Genomic DNA, 20,947 nt, shown 5'->3' on the forward strand with positions numbered 1-20,947 from the left:
TGATTTTGAATTTCCCAGCCCCCAGAACTGTGCGAAATAAATTCCTGTTGTTTAAGCCACCCAGTTTGTGGTATTTCATTATGGCAAGTTAGAGCAGATTAAAACTATAGCCAAATCTCACTTTTTAAAAAAGTAAAGATATAATGAGGCAGGAAAAAATATTCTCTGTCCTCCATACCTCCCAGTGTTTCCAAGTTTTCCGCAGTTATTTGAGTGACAGTGCTTGCTTCCATGAGCCAGCCTAGAGTGTAAAGTGAGTGATCAGGATAATCGATGATGGCTGCCCCTACAGAAAGACCATCTTCTACCAAAGGAGCTGTTTCTTCTGTTAATACTCTCTTTCTATTACTGGTTTTAAATAATCTTCCTGACAAGATTCTGTTTTTCTATCTGTCAACTGTCGGTAAACAGGTATTGGGCATTATTTGTGGAGCTGTAAATACATTACATGAAAAAATAATGAGTCCTTAAAAAGTCAAGAGAAATGTCTCCAGAGACATTTACCTAACATGATGATCTAGGAAGGTCCAGGAATGAAGTTTCAGAAACTTTCGAATGAAAAGTCTGGAACATAAAATCTCTTCCAAATCTGCCTTTGTTGTAGCCCCTAGACACATTTTCCTTTTACTTTTGTCTGGAAGTTGGAGAACGTTTTTCATGTTCAACTTAAATTGTTTAGTTAATGGTCTAAGAATACTTTCGGGACCATCCCTCAGCGTAGCATGTTATCACTCCATTCTTCTGACTGAATTTGATGTATCTATTGTGTTCTTGCTGCATAAACTGATCTCTGGGATTAATCATTTTCTTTTTACCAGCTAGAAACTGTAGACATTTAATGGATATACCTACATCAGTCAATTTAATGAGTCTCATTGTATAGGGTTTGAAATGTACTGATCATCCTAATGTTGAAATATAATAGACATTCATCCTTGTCTCAGGTTTCCAAGTTTTCCAAGTTTGTCCCTCCTGCCTGTCTGAGGAAGATAATTTTCGTTTAAGGGGGTTTATTGTTTGTTTGTTTGTTTAATTTAGAGCCTGGGAACTCAAGTGCATCTACTGGGTGATGCGCAGAAGGGGTTAAGCGATCTTTGCTCCCTTTACTAAGGCACACCTTAAGTAAATCACTTGACTTCAGTTTCTTTAAAAGGGACTATTTTGTCATCTTAGTAGGCATTGTTCCATGAAAGGATCATGATGGTAAATATTACCCAGGGGTGTCTCTGGCAGTCTTACAGCTGGAAAGAATGGGATGGTGACATGGCTGTGGCATCTGTCACTAGGAGGGCAGGGCCCCTGCACCCTTCCAGAAGCTGAGCACAAGGTTGAAGAGGTGGCTTTCCCGGATAAAGGAGTCCTATCCATTCAATCAAATACAGTTTTAAGAAAGTAAGTGGACACAAACCTGAGTCACAAATAATGGGTTTTGGTTTCTGTTTTGTTTTCAGTTGTTCGAATTTATGAACTTTTTGGCTGAGAACGTCATCTTCTGTTACATGGGCATGGCACTGTTCACGTTCCAGAATCATATCTTTAATGCACTTTTTATACTTGGAGCCTTTGTATCCTTTGAAATACAGAACATGGGGTGACTACAGAAGATACCAAACTACTTATTTTTGCTGATTATTCTGTTGAATTGTTAAAGCAACTTCCTCAGATTCACCACAAAGCTCAAACTGCAGGCAAATATGTGATTTCTAGTTAGGGGAAAAAAGCATCTCAAGAAACTGGGGCCTTAATTAAATACTTACAGTTAAGGATAAGAAGTTTGGAAAATATTGAGGGAAATAAAGGGGAAAATCTAAAGGAAAATGATATTTTCAAGTATTCAAAGTATTTTTAACTAAAATTATATCATTTATATAAAAATTATCTCAATCCATTCTTTATAGAGAAATACATTTAATCTGCATTAGAGTATATCAGAGTATATCATCCAGGATTATTAAGTTTTAGAAATGTTTTTATTATAAGATAATAAAATCTTTTTTCCAGTGAGGACTGAAAATGGGGTAGAGTAAAGATCAAATGAAATTAGCATGATAAATGTGCTTTCAATATCATAAGCATTGTGCATATGTAAGTATATTTTAATAAGATAGCATCTTTCCCTCCCTATGAGGCCAGATAAAATCTAGCCTCTTTAATCTGCATTAAAACCTCACTTTTAACACAGACAACTTTTCTAGCCTAGGCCTGGGGCAGTAGGCATTCCCAAAGGGAATGGATGTCTGTCTGAAAGGATGTTGGGCCATTAGGACTGTCCCCAAGAATGGTCAGCAGCTGTTGTCCTTCTTCCCATTTGGAAAATGGGCAGACACCCACTCAGATCACAGGCAGATAATCGTAACAGCCAAGAGAACCAACCCCTCTTGATAAGTCCTGTTCCAACTAAGCATCTGCATTTGCTTCTTAGTCTCTTTTTTTTTTGAGCATTCAGATGAACTCTCAAATTTTATCTAAAGCCTGGATTTTAGAAGGAAGCTCCCTCTTCCCAAATAAATCCATCCCATTATGGACAAACTAGAATAGACTACCAGGAAAAGAGTCAAAAACAACAAAAAGGGAGATTCAAACCACCAATATTTTCAAAGATTTTTACTTATAAAAACTTAGATTTTAATAAAATGCCTCTTAAAACAACAGTTGTATTATACAGTTAGGTAATTCCTCTCAAAATTAAATCCATTAAAAGAAAAAAGCAGGCAAAGCTTGCTAGATACAGGGAGTATAACTGATGGAAAGTAAGGTGATTATCCTGAGCAGAAGTAAATTTATCTTTTCTAAAGTGCTGTTTGAGAAGATAATGCCGCAGCATCTGAATGGTCTCTGCCTCACATTTTACAGCAGAATTGAAGATAGAGTCAGTCATCAGCAATATAAATGTGATAAGAAATTTTACAATGATTGAAATGGTTTTGGGCTAACAATTTAAAACCAGGTATATATTGAAAGAAAGGCAGAGTTCTCTATTATATCTGGAAAGGAATTGACATTGAAAGATAAATTTTGGAGATAAGTTAGAAATACATGAATGGACATGTTTATCCCTGTTTTCTGAGTCATAATGTGGAGGAGCTTAAGGTCATATTTAAGCTCAAGGACTCAAACCCTCATTGCAGTAACATTTTCCTCAATGTTTCCCTGTATGTATATCTACAGCTAGCAATTTTTGTTGCCAGAGCCTGCAACATATATCCCCTCTCCTTCCTCCTGAATCTGGGCCGAAAACAGAAGATCCCCTGGAACTTTCAGCACATGATGATGTTTTCAGGTATGTGAACTACCTTATATGGCAGTGTTGCTGTCCTCTCACACCTTCATAGAACATGGATTACCATGAAGAGACTTATAAGCCATTTTGGGAAGCAACTTCTCTTTACCCCAGGCTACCTATCACCATGCTGATACTCTACGTTCTGAGCAACAGCAAAATTTCTCTTTCCAAGAGGGAAATGAAATTAAAGGGAATATTGTTGATATGGCTTCAAGGTATCATATCTGGTCAGAAACTGGCCTAGAATGGACATTGGACTTTTCCCTGAACTATTTCAGATCAATTTTCATATTGGGGAATTGGAATTATCATTTCATAATTGCATGCTCTACGTAAGTAAGTATGTAAGTGGTACCATCATCCTTGGCCAATATTAAAGCACCTTCTCCTTAGAATCCCTGCTTTTTCCCTATGCAAAAGTCCAGAAACTTCTCATGGTTAATACAAAAGCAAATCAGATCAAAATATGCTCAATTGTTAGTTAAGAAGACAAATATTATCGAGCACTCACCAAATGCCTGAGAGCAGTTCTAGACACTGGTTGACGAAACTAACATGGTCTCTGCTCTCAGAAAGGTTATATTCTAATCGCTTAAGCCATACCTGCAGGCTCCTTTCCAAAAGAAAATAAACCAAATAAATTTTCTGATCCTGGACTACTCTGGAGATTGCAGTTTCCTTCTATTCTCTCAATTTTCCTGCCATGAGTCTTTCCTTGTTCTGAGACCTTGTGCAGAGACCCTTACCTGTCTCCCGTGTGTGTACACTTACAATACACTCAGGGGAAGTCCACTGGAGGATATATGAGTATATAAAAAACCTGATATCAATAGAATAGCATGAAAAAAGATAATCTGGGATACAGAAGGGCAGATGGAGACACTAAGGGTCAGGATTTCAAAGGGGTTAAGAAACTTGGCCGAGGACAAAAGCATTCCCAAACCCAGGTCTGTGAGATTCCACATCAAACCCAACCATGTGTCTCAATGTCTACATTCTTAAAAGTAGTACTAGGAATAAAAGACTTGTTTCACCTTCAGTGCCATCCTAGCAGGTCCACAGAATAAAGGGAGGCAGCTCCCAAGATAAGAGTGAGCCCTTTAATCCAAAGTTTAAAATTGCCTTGATAGGGCTTCACTACATTTCCAGACATGCTAAGGTGAGAGAGACAGAGTCATAAAGAAAATGAGAAATTGGACTGGTAGGTGATCTTTGACTTAGAACAGCAATGAACTTTGGCAATGAATTGAATTCTATTATGAGAAAACAAAATGTAAATTTGATCATTTATAAATAGAAAGCCAGCATTGGGTTGCATTTTTACAAAGCATTTCTAGGAGTTAGAAAGCACTTTTCTTTCTTTCCCATCAAAACATCAGTAACTTTACTCTGGAGAATAGCAGCTTACTTTCAAAGCTTGGATATTATATTTTAAACATGGCTTTATTTGACAAAGAATGCTTTGAGGAAATATATAATTCTTTTAGATAATCATGTTAGGATGTGAACATGATTATCCCAAATGGCCACCTGGCTTGATGGTTTCTCCAGGTTTTGGCACCTTCTAAGTTTGCTTAGCTGCAGGATTGGAGCTGCATTAAAAGCAGAGAGAGGCTAGGAATATGTTGTGTACAGCCAGGAGATGGGAAGCCGCCCAGAATTTGTCATCTTTATGATATTCTAAAGCAGGGAGTCAGCAAACTATGACTCTTGAACGAAATCTGGCCTGTGCCTATTTTGCTAATAAAGTTGGAACTCAGCTCTACCCCTTTGTTTACATATTGCCCATGGCTATTTTTGCACTATGGCAGCTGAGTTGAATAGTTGCAACAAAGACCGTATGATTCACAAAACCTAAACTATTACTGGGTGGCCTTGTTCTAAAGCATCCTCACTCTTTAGAAGAAAAATAATAACCCCATCACATTAATGGGGTTGAAATTATTAGTTAGTTCATGGGAATGTCAATCACTAGTTCCCATCGTTAAAAATACAAACATATGCCATATTTTTAGGATACCTACCTACATATGACACTGATGTCCATAGAATACCACTGATTGTCTTCCACATTGAGCACCCATGTCATCTGCCATGTATAAAGTCACCATTCACAGGTTAGCAGCTTAAACTCAGTTGCAGTCATGTTAGGCCAAGATAGGCTTCTTTTTATATATTTGATTAGATTTTTGTTTTGTACACTTTTCCCATTTAAATGAATCTGAACAAAACAGAGATTAGGTTTCCTCTTTATATTTTAATGCCATTTTTATTAAAAGTTAATATCGATAGTACTCCTTTGTATGGTGGAAAGAACATTGGATTTTCCACTATAAAGTTATCTTTTTAGCTTTCAAATAAGGAGATAGCAATGTTACATGGTTATATAGTAGAATCATAAATGCTATGATTCCACTATAGTCACTTTACACATTGCAAGAGCTTTCATAGGTACTGTTTTGAGACTCATAGCCAGGGCAAGGTAGGGTAGGCATTATTGGTCTCTTTTTTTTTCCTTCTTTTTTTTTTAATTATGGTAAAATACACATGGTATAAAACTTACCACCTTAACCATTTTTAAGTGTACGGTGATATTAAATACATTCATAATGTACAATTATCACCACAGTTCTTCTCTATAACTCTTTGATCTTGTAAAACTGAAACTCTATACTGGTCAAACAATAATAACTCTCCCTTCCTCTTCTCCCAATTCCTGACAACAACAATTTTTCTTTCTGTCTCTATCTATGTTTTTGAGTACTCTAGGTACCTCATATAAGTGGGGTCAAAGTATTTGTCTTTTTGCGATTGGTTTATTTCACTTAGCAAAATGTACTCAAAGTTCATCCATGTTGTAGCATATCACAGAATTTCCTTCCTTTTTAAGGCTGAATAATTTTTCTTTGTATGTATAATCCACATTTTGGTTATCCATCCATTAATCAATGGACACTTGGATTGCTTCCACAATTTAGCTATTGTGAATAACACTACTGTGAACATGGGTGCACAAATATATTCTGTCAACCTTTTCAATATATACACAGAAGCAGAATTGCTGGATCATATAGTAATTCTATTTTTAATGTTTTGAGGAACCGCCACACTGTTTTCCATAGCAGGTATAACATTTTACATTCTCACCAATACAAAGGTTCTAATTCTCTACATCCTGGCCAACACTTATTGTGTTCTGAGTTGCTTTTCTTTCTTTTTTTTTTAATAGTAGCTATCCTAATAGGTATAAGATAGTATCTCATTGTTCTGATTTGAATTTCCTTAATCATTAGTGATGTTGAGCATTTTTTCCATGAGTTTATTTGGCCATTTATATATCTTCTTTGGAAAAATGCCAAGTCTTTGATTTTAAAATTAAAATAAAGTCTTTTGTCTTTGTGTTGTTGAGTTTTAGTTCTCTATATTTCCTAGATATTAATCCCTTATCAATATACCATTTGCAAATATTTTCCTTCATTCCATAGGTTGCCTTTTTTACTCTGTTTATATTATTTTTGATGCAAAAGAGTTTTTAATTTACATAAAATCAAATTTGTCTATTTATTCTTTTGTTGCCTATGACTTCAGTGTCATATCCAAGAAATTATTGACAAATTTGATGTTGTGAAGTCTTTGCCCTGTGTTTTTTCTAAGAGTTTTATAGATTTAGGCCTCACATTTAGGTCTTTGATCCCTGTGAGTTAATTTTTGTATATGGTGTTACATAAGAGCACATCTTCATTCTTTTGTATGTATATATCCAGTTTTCTCCTCAGTACCATTTGTTGAAAAGACTATCCTTTCCACATGGAATGGTCTTGGCATACTTGTCAAAAATCATTTGATCACTTATGTGAGGATTCATTTCTAGACTCTCTATTCCATTGGTCTATATGTTTGTCTTCATACCAGTACCACATTGTTTTGATTACTGTAGCTCTGTAGAAATCTGGAAGCATGAGTCCTTCAGCTTTCTGAAGAGTGCTTTAGTTATTTAAGGTCCCTTGAGATTCCATATGAATTTGAGTATGGATTTTTCTATTTCCACAAAAAAATTCCATTGATGTTGATAGGGATGACATTAAATCTGTAGATTGATGTGAGTAGTATTGACATCTTAAGTCTTCCAATCCATGAACATGGCATGTGTTTTCATTTTTGCATGTTTTCTTTAATTTCTTTCAGGAATGTTTTGTAGTTTTTATTGTAAAAGTCATTCATCTTGGTTAAGTTAATTCCTAAGTATTTTATTTCTTTTTATGCTATTTTAAGTGAAATTATTTTTATAATTTCCTTTCAAATTGTACATTGTTAATGTATGGAAATGTTACTGATTTTGTATGTTGATTTTTGTATCCTGCTACTTTGCTAAATTCATTTATTAGCTTCACTTTTTTCTCAAGTGTTTCTAGACATTTATTAGCTTTAACAGGTTTTTTGCCTGTGGACTCATTAGGATTTTTTATATATAAAATCATTATCTTCAGAGATAATTTTACTTCTTCCTTTCCACTTTTAATGTCTTTATTTCTGTTTCTTGGCTATTGCTCTGGTTAGAATTTCCAGAACTATGTTGAACAAAAGTGGTGAAAGTGGGCGTCTTGTCTTGTTCCTGACGTTAGAGGAAAAGCTTTCAGTCCTTCACCATTGAGTATAATGTTTGCTGTATTTACTATGGGCTTTTCATATATGGCTTTTATTATGTTAAGATAGTTTCCTTTGATTCCTAGCTTGTTGAGTCATATTTATCATGCACCATTGAATTTTGTCAAATACCTTTTCTGTATCAATTGAGATGATCATTTTTTCTCTTCATTTTGTTAATGTGGCATATTATATTAATTGATTTTTGTGTGTTGAACCATCCTGAGTTCCAGGAACAAATCTCACTTGGTCATGGCTTATAATCTTTTAAATATGCTACCAAATTTGATTTTCTAGTACTTTGTTGAGAATTTTAGCATCAGTGTTCATAAGGGATATTGGTCTGTAGTTTTTTTGTAGTGTCCTTGTCTAACTTTGGTATGAGGGTAATGCTGGCCTTAAAGAAGCAGTCCAGAAGTGCACTGTCTTCTTCAAGTTTTTGGAAAAGCTTATAAAGGATTAATATTAGTTCTTCTTTAAATGTTTAGTAGAATTCATTTGTGAAGCCATCAGATCCAGAGCTTTATTTGTCAGGTGATTTTTGATTACTGATTCGATCACCCTACTATTCAAGTCTATCCAGGTTTTCTATTAATTCGTGGTGTTTAGTCTTGGTAGGGTTTGTGTTTCTAGGAATTTATCCATTTCAACTAGTTATCCAATTTGTTAGCATAAAATTGTTCATAGCACTCTCTTACAATTCTTTTTATTTCTCTAGAGTCAGTAGTAATGTCCTCATGATTATTTTAGTAATTTGAGTCTTCTCTCTTCTTCTTAGTTCATCTAGCTAAAGGCTTGAAATTTTTGTTGATCTTTTCAAAGAACCAACTTTTGGTTTCATTTTTTCTATTCTGTTTCATTTGTCTCTATTCTAGTCTTTATTATTTCCTTCCTTCTACTAGTTTCAGGTTTAGTTTCTTCTTCTTTTTCTATTTCCTTAAGTTTTAAAGCTAAGTTATTGATTTGATCTTTCTTGTTTTTTTAGTAAGTTTATAGCTATAATTTTCCCCCTTAACAGTTTACTATGCATCATAATTTTTGGTTATATTGTATTTTTATTTTCATTCACTCTTAGTATTTTCTAATTTCTCATTTCACCTTTGATCCATTGGTTATTAAAAGTGTGTTGTTTAATTTCTATAATTTGTGAATTTGTCAGTTTTCCTTGTGTTGTTGATTTCTAATTTCATTCCATGTGTCAGAGAAGATACTCTGTATGATCTCTACCTTTTTAAATCTATTGAGTCTTGATTTGTGGCCTAACATATGGTTTCACCAGAAAAATGTCCCACGTACACTTGAGAAGAATGAGTAAGCTATTGTTGTTGGATAAAGTATTCTGTTTATGTGTGTTAGATATAGTTAGTTTATTGTGTTGTTTAAGTTTTCTATTTTCTTACTTATTTTCTGTCTAGTTGTTACACTAATAATTGAGAGTGGAGTATTGAAGTCTCCAAATATTACTGTAGAACTATCTATTTCTCCCTCTATTCTGTTAATTTTTGTTTCATATATTTTGATGGTCTTTCATTAGGTGTGTATATATTTATAATTATTATATCTCCTTGCAAAATTATTGAATCTTTTATTAATATATAACATCATTCTTTATCTCTTATAAACGTTTTTGGTTAGAATCTATTTTGTGTGATATTAGTATAGCCACCATTCTCACTTTTGGTTATTATTTGCATGGAATATCTTCTTCCATCCTTTTATTCTCAATCTTTTTGTGTCTTTAGAACTAAAGTCAATCTCTTATAAACAGCATATACTTGGATCATGTGTTTTTATCCATTCTACCAATCTTTATCTTTTGATTGGAAAGTTTAATGCATTTTCATTTAAAGTAATTACTTACAAGGAGGGTCTTACCTCTATCATTTTTCTATATATTTTCTATATATTGTATAGAATTTTTGTTCCTCATTTATTGCATTACTGTCTTCTTTTGTGTTTAGTTGATTCTTTGTAGTGTGATATTTAAATTCCTTTCTCACTTCCTTTGTGTATATTTATGTATATTGTATAGCTATTTTCTTTGTGGTTATCATGGGGATTACATTTAACATCCTAAAGTTATAACACTCTAATTTAGATTTATACCAGCTTAACATTAATAACATACAAAAACTCTACCTATTTTACAACTCTACCCCTACCCCTTTTAGTTGTCCATCCCACAAAATTAGATCTTTATACATTGTGTTCCTGAAAATACAAACTAATAATTCCTTCACATGCATCATAAGTCTCATAAATTATGTAGAAAACAAAATGTGGAGTTACAAACCAAAGTTACAGTAGCACTAGCTTTTAGACTAATAATTTTTAATGTATTCATCTCTTAACTTACATAGAGAACAAAAAATAGAGTTACAACCCATACAATAATACTAGCTTTATTTAAATTTCTATTTCTTCTTATGACTTCATAAGTTTTCATTTTGTTTAGTGTTCTTTCATTTCTACCTGCAGGACTCCCTTGAGCATTTCTTGAAGGGCAGGTCCAATGGTAATGAACTCCCTCAGATTTTGTTTATTTGGGAATGGCTTAATTACTCCATCACTTTTCCAGGACAGTTTTATCAGATCTAGGATTCTTGGTTAACAAGTTTTACATCCCCTTTTAGCATTTTGAATATATCAGCCCACTGCCTTCTGACCACCAAAGTTTCTGATGAAAAATCTGCTGATGATCTCATTAAGGATCCCTTGTATGTGATGAGTCACTTTTCTCCTGCTGCTTTCAAGATTCTTTCTTGTCTTTTAAAAGTTTGATTATAATGTGTTCAGTGTGCATCTCTTTGAGTATATCTACTCAGAATTCATTGAGCTTCTCAGATGTTTATATTCATGTTTTTCATCAAGTTTGGGAAGTTTTACACCATTATTTCTTCAGATATTCTCTCTGCCCTTTTCTCTCTCTCTTTTCTTTCTTGTGCTACCAAAATGCATGTTGATCTGCTTGATGGTGTCCCACAGATCCCTCAAGTTCTGTTCACTTTCATTTCATTTTTTTCTTATTGTTTCTCAGACTCATTAGTTTCCATTATCCTATCTTTGAGGTTACTGATTCTTTCTTCTACTTTTGAATCCCTCTAGTGAATTTTTCATTTCAGTTACTATACTTTTCAGCTCCAGATTACTTTTTAAATTTCTCTTTAGGTTTTCTATCTCTTTATTGATATTTCCATTTTGTTTATACTTTTTTTTTTTTACATGCTCATATCTTCCTTCAGTTCTTTAAGCTTATTTAAGATGGTTGTTTAAAGTCTTTGTCTATTATATCTGCCATCAAGTCTTATTGAGGGACAATTTCCATTGATTTATTTTTTCCTTTGAATGACCACAATTTTCTGTTTCTTTGTATGCCTTGTGATTCTTTTGTTGTTGTTGGAAACTGAATATTTGAATCTAATATTGTGGTAACTTTGGAAAGTAGATTCTCCCCCTTTCCGATGGTTTGCTAGATTTTATTATCATCATTTGTTTGTTGTTGTTTTGTTGTTGCTATAGTTATAGACTGTCTTTGTACTGGGGATTAGCCTGAGGTGTAAACTTAAGGTCTTCTCAGGTCTTTTCTGAGCCTATGCCTTTCCTTGGGCTTGCACAGTCACTTCCTAATCTCTCCAAGTATGTAGTTATTTTGAATGCCCTAGTTTTTAATGCCTGGGTCCTAAAAGGGGAAAAAGAGAAAAGTAAAGGCAGGGAATAAAAATGGCACTGTCCCTTTAAATATCCTGAAATTCATCCCATCCAGAAGAAGAGGAGCTTGCAACAATGAGGGAAGGTACAACAATGGCCACAAGCCACTTTGTACCTCTGTGATCAGAACCAGCAATCCATAATTAGAGCACAGATCCCTGATATTAAAGGACAGGGTCCCTTTTGCCCACGCTGGCCCCTGAAAGCTGTTTGCAAGCAGCTCCAGAAACACATTAACAGCTTCCTGCTACAGGACTGAAGGGTGGGGGATGGATAGCTATTATTGAACTGTACTGCTAAGAACTGAAATTGATGAAATTAATCACAATTTACTATCCAAGCATTCTCCTGGAAGTTGCAAGCCTTCAATAGACTTCAAAATCCTAAAGAGTTACATCAGACAGATTCTGCCAGGGCTATTATCTAGGTGAGGACATAGATTGCTGGTGCTTCCTACTCTGCAGTCTGCTCAGAATCCCATTATTGCTCTCTTTTTGCAGATCAAGGGGAAAAAAGAAACATGGAAAAGTTGATTATTTTGCTCACAATCTCACAACCAATTAGAGATGAGATTGTGAGTTGAACCCCAGGGCTCTTGACTTTGAATTTAGAAACTTCTCATCTACATGACACTACCTGAGATTTACCCTCAAGGTCATGAGAACACAAGTTAAATCAAAACCGTGTCCTTCATAACTCAGGCTAAACCAGCATGTCTAACATGTTCCTCATGCAAACCTGACCCCTATCCAGTTCACAACCAACTGAACACATTGATGTGATGACCCCCCTTCCAGCGATAGGCTCAGGATCTACCCTGCACTCACTGATGCCACTAGAATACACGAAGTATCAGGTGAGTTAGTCTCATGCAGAGTGATATTTTTCTTTAAAAGAGAATGCTCCAGACTCACCTTTGCTTTTTCTGCATGCATTCTGATAGCTATACATTACTCAGGACCTAAAGTTTTAAATATGTTTGCCAGCAAATAAAGAATTTAAAAGGTCAACTTAAGGTAACATAAGCCAGAGAAGGAGGTTAACAAAGGAGATCAACTAACACACTGTCTGGCCTTTTCTGGGTGTGTGAAAGCAATACCTGCTGAAACCAGAAGAAAAAGCCAGTCTCCTTAAAGAATATTTGCTTCAAAATATAGTTTAATGTTCTTAATTATGGCTAGAGCATTTCTTTTCATACATTAAGAGGATGATTTTAGTAGCTCTCTGACAGAATCTAGTTGTCCATGTTTCACAAATGAATTTAGACAAATCCTTTTTTACATAGCTCAAAACATCTTGCAAAGAGTCCTTTGGAGAAGATAGACTCTCTAAAATAGGAATAGGAATTTATTTTAACATTCCCTCATTCATAGTCATCCAGATATTCATTCAGCAGACATTTATTGACATATTCTCTTGGGTAAGTGTTTGTGTGAACAAAGACAAAGATGAGGGCCCTGCCCTTAAGAGAAAGCTGGGTGGGTTTGGCTCAAACTTGGTTCTCTGAGACAGTGCACCTCAGAGGGTTCAACAGCCAGGCAAATAAGAACCTTGAATGTCTGTCTTAGTCAGTGACACCTGCCATTTGATAACTCCTTTTCCATTATGGTTACCCTGACTTTATACATGCCTTGTTTGCACTGGGCAGAAGAGGAGCCTTCCAAGCAGAGATGGATTTGCAGGGAAGATAATGAGCTTAAGCTGCAGGTTCCCTTTTACACGGCCTCTTCCAAGATCCTGACCATGCCTTAGCGGTGTGTTCTGATGAGCATATAAAGTTTGCATGAGTAAGATATTTTGTATTATTTTTCTTAAAGAGGACCCCAAAATGAATAAGCATCAGGCCCCACAAAACCTGAACCAGACCTGCTTCCAAATCTGGTTGTACCTGGAGGTAAAAGTTTAAAACCTCCAGCTGTTTCTTACTCACCTCCTGGAAGTGGGAGGAGCCTGCAGTGAGTGTTGAAACAAGAGCTTGAGGTTGTGTAGACAGCTCCTGGTTAGCAAAGCTTTTGAGTGAAGCTCACATTGCTCATGGGTGACCCACTGCCACTGCCACCCTCTCCTCCCACTTCCACCCATTGCCTCTAGAGCCAATTAAATGGAATGAAGTGACTGTCAGGGCCCAGATTTAATTTCTCACCTAGTACAAATCCCACCTGATTTATTTTGTATAGACTAGTAATCTACATACATGAACCCTGGAACATGAAAATGAAGAATGAGTCTGAAGGTCAGGAGTATGTCTCCTTTGTTTTTTCTTTCTTGAGAGGTTTTTAACAACGTAAATTCTGTTCTTGGTAGCTCAGATCCAGTTAAGACTCAATCGGGGAAGTTTACTAGGAGACATTTTTACGATCCTCTTTGAATTCAAGGCTAGGAGGCCATAACTGCTCTGGTGTATCGTGTGACACCCCGCACAAAGGGCTTAAGAGGAATGCTAAGCTCCCCTGAAACTGTTCCTGTTGCTCTGAGCACAGCCCTGGTTAATGCTACGAGCGAACAGCCCCGCCTCAGCTCTTAGTTCCCTTGAAACCAAAGAGGCAGTGCTCTGTGGTTTAAATTAAAGGAGGAGATGTGCTTTGCACAAATTAGCTTTCCTATTGATGTGGTGCATATTACAAAGATCAGTCCTCTTGTTTTAATTCAAATCCATGTGCTGCAATTTTTATTTAATTTAAAACGAAATAAGAGCCAGGAGTTGCTGGAAGGAGGGGAAATGCCAAGCCCAATTGAGCCCTGGCAGCCTTCCTGAAACCACAGTGACTTGGGTACTATGAACTGCTGGGCTAAAGAGCCACTGTGCAGAGCTGCCGTGCTTATCTAAGCAGAAGGGAGGCCAGGGAAGCACCCAGGCAGGTTGTAGTGGCCAGACGATATGTCAGAGGACACTGTTCCTCACATTCTTCCATTCTTCTGCTGCCCTTTGAAGAAGACACCAAAATCCTGATGTGTCCTATCACAAAAATGAAGATGAGTTTTAACCAGTAAAATGTGACCACAGTATATGGATTTATACAAAACCTCATCCATGAGCTCGCACAGCCGTAAAAAACAACACGAAGTGTTGCCAGGCTATGCCGCTTATGTTCACAGCTCATTTTGTTGTCCACTAACACTCATTACTATTCAAATTGCTGCTGGCACCAAAGGATTAAGAGAAAGGCATGGAAGACAAACTTTAAATTAAGAATTTTTTTCCCATTAACATTCATTTTTCCCCTCTCAATTGTGAAAAGGCTGCCATTACTATTCGGGTTTTGTGGAATGGTATGTTCTGCAGCTCAGGGAATACCAGCACTCTGTGGAAGTACAGCTTAACAACCACTGCCAAGGTGCGGGCCACCCTTCCCGGCGTCTTTTGGGTGAGCCACTGATCAAGCCATGGTCAGAATCCAATAGGAGACTTTGACTCAAAAGTGGCTTTATGCAGCTGGCATTAATGACAACCAGGAAAAAACATAAATGGAATTCATGCATATAAAAAGAAGGTCATTGTTTCAGCAGTGCCTAGAAACAGGGATCTGTGTCTATGACAGGGATCCAGGCTAACGGAACTCCATTAAGCTACCAGAATTGCCCCACAATGATTAGCAGCCACCACGTAAAAGGGACACCTCTAGGTTCTCTTGAGCCTTGATACCCAAAAGTGTAGTCCCTGTACCAACAGCTTTGGCATTCCTTAGGAGCCTGATAGAAATACTGAATCCAAGTCTGCATTTTAACAAGGAATCCAGGTAATTCATGTGCATGTGAAAGGTCAAGAGGCATGTTTCAGAACACGACCACAATTCATGGTTTCTATTCTGAATCTCTCCCTTCAATCCATTCCTTTCATCCTATTCTGTTTTGCTCCTAGGGGCCAATCTTGCCTCTTGTTCTGTGTGCCATCTGATAAGCAGCACAGCACTGTTTATCTGGTTATTGAACGTCTTCCCCCAATTCACTCAGGCCTCCCTCTGCCAAGAACCCTTTCCGCATCTACACACCTTCACTCTCTTACTCAGCTGATTCCTTTTATTCTTAGGCTCTGTTTAGACATCCCTGTGTACCTCCTCAAGTCTGGGTTAGCGTTGTTCTCATAGCACTCAATACTTCTCTCGTAGGAGTCATCACACTTTACCGTGATTTTTGGTTTGCCTGCCAGTATCTACCCTAGACTGGGAACTTTGTGAGGACAAAATTGCTTATCGCTATACCTCAGCTCCCAGCGTGCTACTTGTAACTACATAATCTTTCACAAATATTTGGTGGATGGATAGGTGAATGAATGAAGGACTTTCAACACGGTCTGCCCAATGTAAATTGTACATTTCATTCATACTGCCACTTAAGGATGATTCATTCCTGTTCTATCAGGTAGGAGCTAAGCAACAATAATTTTAAGCCAAGAGATCAACAAATAAAACCTCTTTTAATGAAAGAAAATATTTTTCACCTCTGCACATCTGTCTAAAAAAAGAAACTTTCTCTGAGTGTTGGTAACAGTAAATATTGGCAACACTTCCTCAAAAGTAACATGTGCATTTGAAAATATTTTCCAAATCTTTGCTTGCTTTGTGTTGGGGGGATGTGTTGGTTTTCCCGTTAAAACCCTGAGATCACATTAAAAACTGTAATATTTACATGGGCCAGGTGAATTGAGTTAAGAATTCAGCTAAACCCAAATTCAGCTTAGGAAAAAGATTTCTTTAAATGTATATACAAGGGTTTAGTTAAGAGTCTAGGTCCCTCTAAGAGCTGGGCTTTCCTTTTCTTCTCTTTCCCTTGTTCATACTTCCAGAGAGAGCTAGCCCATATGACACCATTATGCTGTCAGGAGCTCTTTGCCCAGTCTTATGTCTCTGAAGGCCTCTTGCCCAGAGTTCAGTGTGCTTTTACCCTTCCATGCTATGTCCCCTTTCTGCCCTGACCATGCCTTGTGTAATTAATTAGGCCACCACTTCTTCTTCACCAATGCAAGGCCATTAACCAGCAAAGGAGTACAGGACCAGAACTTACTCTCCATTAGAGAAGATGAACTCCCACGGAGCCCCCATCCCTCAAGTGGTACCCACTGTAGACTGGAGCACGCATTAATGAATGACCAGTGACTGAAGTGGCACTGTCTTCAAATGGGATAGGGTTAACCAGCTTATGCAGGAGATGAGCCACAAAGGTGTTTTAACAATGATGTGAAGTAGTCACAACAAAAAGTCATCTTGGCTAATGAATAACCACAAGCAGCATTGCTGTGACGTAGCAGACAAGCAGAGTAGACTCATATGACTTGCAGGTCCCATTAAGTCCTCATTGTTTCAAATGTTGAGAAAAGGTTATGTGATTATGATGAATTCAGAATATCCAAGAAATAGCTTAGAACTGTGGCCAGGCCCATACTGTTTTTTTCTCCATTATTAAGTCAAAACATTATCATTCTTCACTTAGCTCCAAAATAAATTTACAATAAAAATTGCTTTCTCTTGCATTTTTGGGCAGCAAATTAGGTTTTGCTATTTGGCACACCACGATATTTTTTAAATAGGAACCACTGTTTTGATGAAAGGCTTTGAAGCAGATTGAGACACTTGGAGTTATGTGATTAACCCCTTCCAAGCCTCAGTTCTCTTGATGGCTACTGTTGAAGACTAAAGTAGAAAATATATTCAAAATGCCTGTCTCAGGCACTGCCAGCTAAGAGACACTCAAAATGGGAGTTTCTTCTACTTTCTTTAACCACCAAAGATAACAAGATATCCATTAGTGCTTTCACAGAGATATAACTCATATAAACTCACAACCGCTCTTGGGAAAACATCCTATCAGAGACTGAGGCTTTCATTCCAAACAAGGTTTGACTGTCATATCAGTGCTGAGGACATGTCAGAGGCAGAAGCTAAGTGCGAGTGACATTCCTGTGAAAGACAAAGGCCCACGGCTCCGGCTTCCCTCCCTCCCTTCATTTAAGGACAATTGTTGAAATTTTACTTTTAGTTCCAGCAGTGACTTACGAATCAAAATGTGACTCAAAGTACCAGTTTGTGTGAGGAAAATATATTGTTCTCCCCCCTGGGGACAAGTTGACATATATAAAATGTCACAATCTACTTAGACATTTATTGAGTGTGAGAAAGTGTCAAGATCTTGTAGATGACCAAACCATCCTTTCTATTGAGCTAGTGCAGCCCCAGAGAGACACTGAGGAATAAAAGGAGACAGTCCAGACTGCCTGTCACCTCGCCCTGTGTTTCAGGGATAAGGTCTTAGAAGGGTAGAGGAAAAAATAATTATATCATTTAATTGAGGAACTTTCCATGTACATTTAAGCTTTTCAGGATGTCCAGGGTGTCAGAGATATCACAAATATCTAATTGATAGTTTTAACCAAACTAACCTGCCCACCTAGGCAAACAAATAGACTACATTATTTTTCCCTATTCCCTACCTGAATTTATTTATTAATTGCTTGCTTTTTGGAGCACTGGGTAGACAAACCCTTATAAAATTATCAACACAAGCAAACCAAGTAAAAAAAAAAATTAGTCTCTCTGTGCCAGGCACAAATCTCTCTGATTCTGTCCTTAGTTTCTTTGGACAGAGTCAAACAAAGTCAATAAGATTGACTCAAATAAGTTATATATGCAGATGAACAGGAAGCAGTTATATTTTAAAATGCCTTGTGCAAAATATCCATAGGGCCATTAAGTAATTTAGGGATTTTCAGCATTAGCTTTGATATATCTGGGGGAGGGTGTCAAATGCTGTTTGGTCAAACAAGTCCTTCACAGACTGACCAATTCTCAGTGAGTAGGGCAGGAGCCCCAGCCCCAGCCCCCCACTGACTCTGCCAGGAAGGCCATTCCAAAGGCCCTGGGATGATGGAAGAGGACCCAGAGCAAGTGCCCTGCCCACGATTCACGCTTCCCCTCCTTTTACAGGAACCTCGGTCACCCTCACCACCCTCCTTCTCACAGAGGCTGAAATATTTCACTGTACTTTCTTGGAGCTGTTTTAAATTCCACAAGTAAACGTGAAAGTATGCGTATTAACAAATATTTTTAAATGCACTCCTCTTAACCAGGCTCCTTCCATCTTGTGACTTCATAACTCCCTAAGGCAAATATTCCAGAAGTGTGGTCTGTGGACCAGCAGTACCAGCATCACCTGTCCACTTTTTAGAGATGCAGGTTTTCAGTCCTACCTTATAGCAGCCTCTCAGCAATCTGAGGGTGAACACATTCTCCAGGTGATTCTGACATAGCTAAAGTTCGGGGACCACTTCATGATTTATATCCAGCTGGTGGAAGGGCAAAGAGAGCTGAGGGTAGGAATAGATGCTTCTTAAAAGCCTTGTTTGCATCAGAAAGGACACACTTCGCTTGTGCTCTCATTTCACTGGGGAGAACCAGGCATATAACTATATCTAGATGCAAGAACTGCTACAAAATATAGTTTATGCAGTTATTGACCGTGTAAGAATAGGTTCTGGTGGACAGATAGCCATCTTTGCCAGAATAGACCTCTGCAGTAGGAATAGTGTCCTCATTTGTAACCTTACTCCTATAGAAAAGGGCAATCCCAGGTCTACAGTAGGGTTTCTCAACCCCTGCAACTATTGACAGTGGGGACCTGATAATTTTTTGTTGTGGGGGCTGTCTTGCACATTCTAGAATGTTTAGCAGCATCCCTGGCCTCTAGCAACTAGGTAATAGTAGCAACCTTACCTCCCTCCACCTCCACTGTGTGGACAACCATAATTGTCTCTAGATAGTGCCAAATATTCCCTAGGGGTCAAATTGGACCCAGCTGAGAATCACTAGTCTAAACAGAAAGCATTTAAGTTGACCTTTGGAATACAAGCTGGCTGTAAGTTGGGTACTGCTCACAGAATGTAGACTTTCTTCTGATTTTCTGTTAGCCTTTCTCTTGACACCCTCTGTTGAAGATTTCAACTGGTAGTAAGGATTATTCCACAGTTTACTACCACATCCACCTTACTTACATAAACTTCCAAAGCCAGAGGCATCTATGCATATTGACTTCAGAGCTGTGACAGAGCTAATCCTATTTACAATTAATTACCCTTCCTAGCTGCCCAGGGATTCCAAAGACAAACTTCATTTTATATAAAAATATACAGAAGTTATGTTACATTCCTTCTCAGTAGACTTACATTTAAATGATTCAAGTTCAGGAAGAGGGATGAAGGAAAGAAAGTTCTGTTTGTCTAACACAGACTTAGTTTCCAGAAAAACTCAATTTATTTTTGAATGCAGAAAGTTTTCCCACTGAAAACAATCTGTTGGCTTCATTTCCATACGATAAAATGATGTTGAACAGAAAATGGAACCATGTGGCAAAGTTGCACTATCCTGGAAAATGTATTTTGAAACCAAACTGTCATTTTAGCTGAAACCAGTTACCCTTTGCAAGATCACAGGACTTCAGCAAGGGTAAAAGCAATACATAATTCAGTTTTAGACCCAAACCTGGGTTTGACTTACCAGATTAATAATAAGAACTTGTTAAATATTTTAAATCAACCCTCTCAGAATACTTGAAGTATAAGGAAAAAAAGGATTGCAATGGATTATATCCCAAATAGAAAGACAGGTAGCAAAATAGGTTATCTAAAGGACATTTCTTTTAAAGGATGCATCAATTTCCCAGGGACATTTCTGCATCCCTGTCCACCCACTGCTCATTTCTTTTTGGGTCCCAGTTGTGTTTTCAAGTTCAAAAATGGCCTTTTTTTTTCACTCATTCATTCATGCATTTATCTAGTGCCTATGGAGCACCTGCCTTATGAGAGGCACTGTCTAGCACCAGCAATGCCATGGCAGACATGAGAACCAAGGTCTGCTCTGGCCAAGCACACTGTCTGTTGAAGGGAGATGAATCTCAAAGACTAAAAAATAAACATGATCATTTCAGATGGTGATAAGTACAATGATAGACATACAGAACAGACCTGGGTGAAAGGGGCACTTAGATCAAGGGGTCAGGGCAAACTTTCTGAGGACTGTGACGACAGGCATCAGCCAAGGAACACTCTGGCAGGAGTGCAGTGGGTGGGAGGAGCCACAAGAACAAAGGTCTGGAGGCAAGAACAAATGTGGTTTAAAATAAACTGCATCTTCCTACACTTTTCAAGTTCCAAGCTATCCTCCCATATTTCCATTCCCTTCAGTAAAAGGGTCCCTGAACTCTGGGCTCTTATATCCAACCACCTATTCAACCTCTCTGCATGGAAGACTAATAGGCATCTCAGATCTAACATAGCTTTAACACAACCTTTGGTAGCCCCTGTACACCCAAACATGCTCTTCCCAC

At 37.4% G+C, this 20,947-nt stretch overlaps 1 protein-coding gene across 1 annotated transcript in view; it reads left to right on the top strand.

Moving 5' to 3' along the window:
* The window catches only part of SLC9A9 (solute carrier family 9 member A9), a 541,491-nt gene that overhangs the window by 316,052 nt on the left and 204,492 nt on the right, over positions 1 to 20,947 (top strand). The window contains exons 10-11 of the mRNA XM_076004836.1: positions 1,452 to 1,565; positions 3,169 to 3,280. Coding sequence (XP_075860951.1) covers positions 1,452 to 1,565; positions 3,169 to 3,280 — 226 coding nt within the window. The remainder of the gene's footprint in view (positions 1 to 1,451; positions 1,566 to 3,168; positions 3,281 to 20,947) is intronic.

This window comes from Microcebus murinus, chromosome 1, assembly GCF_040939455.1.
Source record: "Microcebus murinus isolate Inina chromosome 1, M.murinus_Inina_mat1.0, whole genome shotgun sequence".
NCBI classification, from domain to species: domain Eukaryota; kingdom Metazoa; phylum Chordata; class Mammalia; order Primates; family Cheirogaleidae; genus Microcebus; species Microcebus murinus.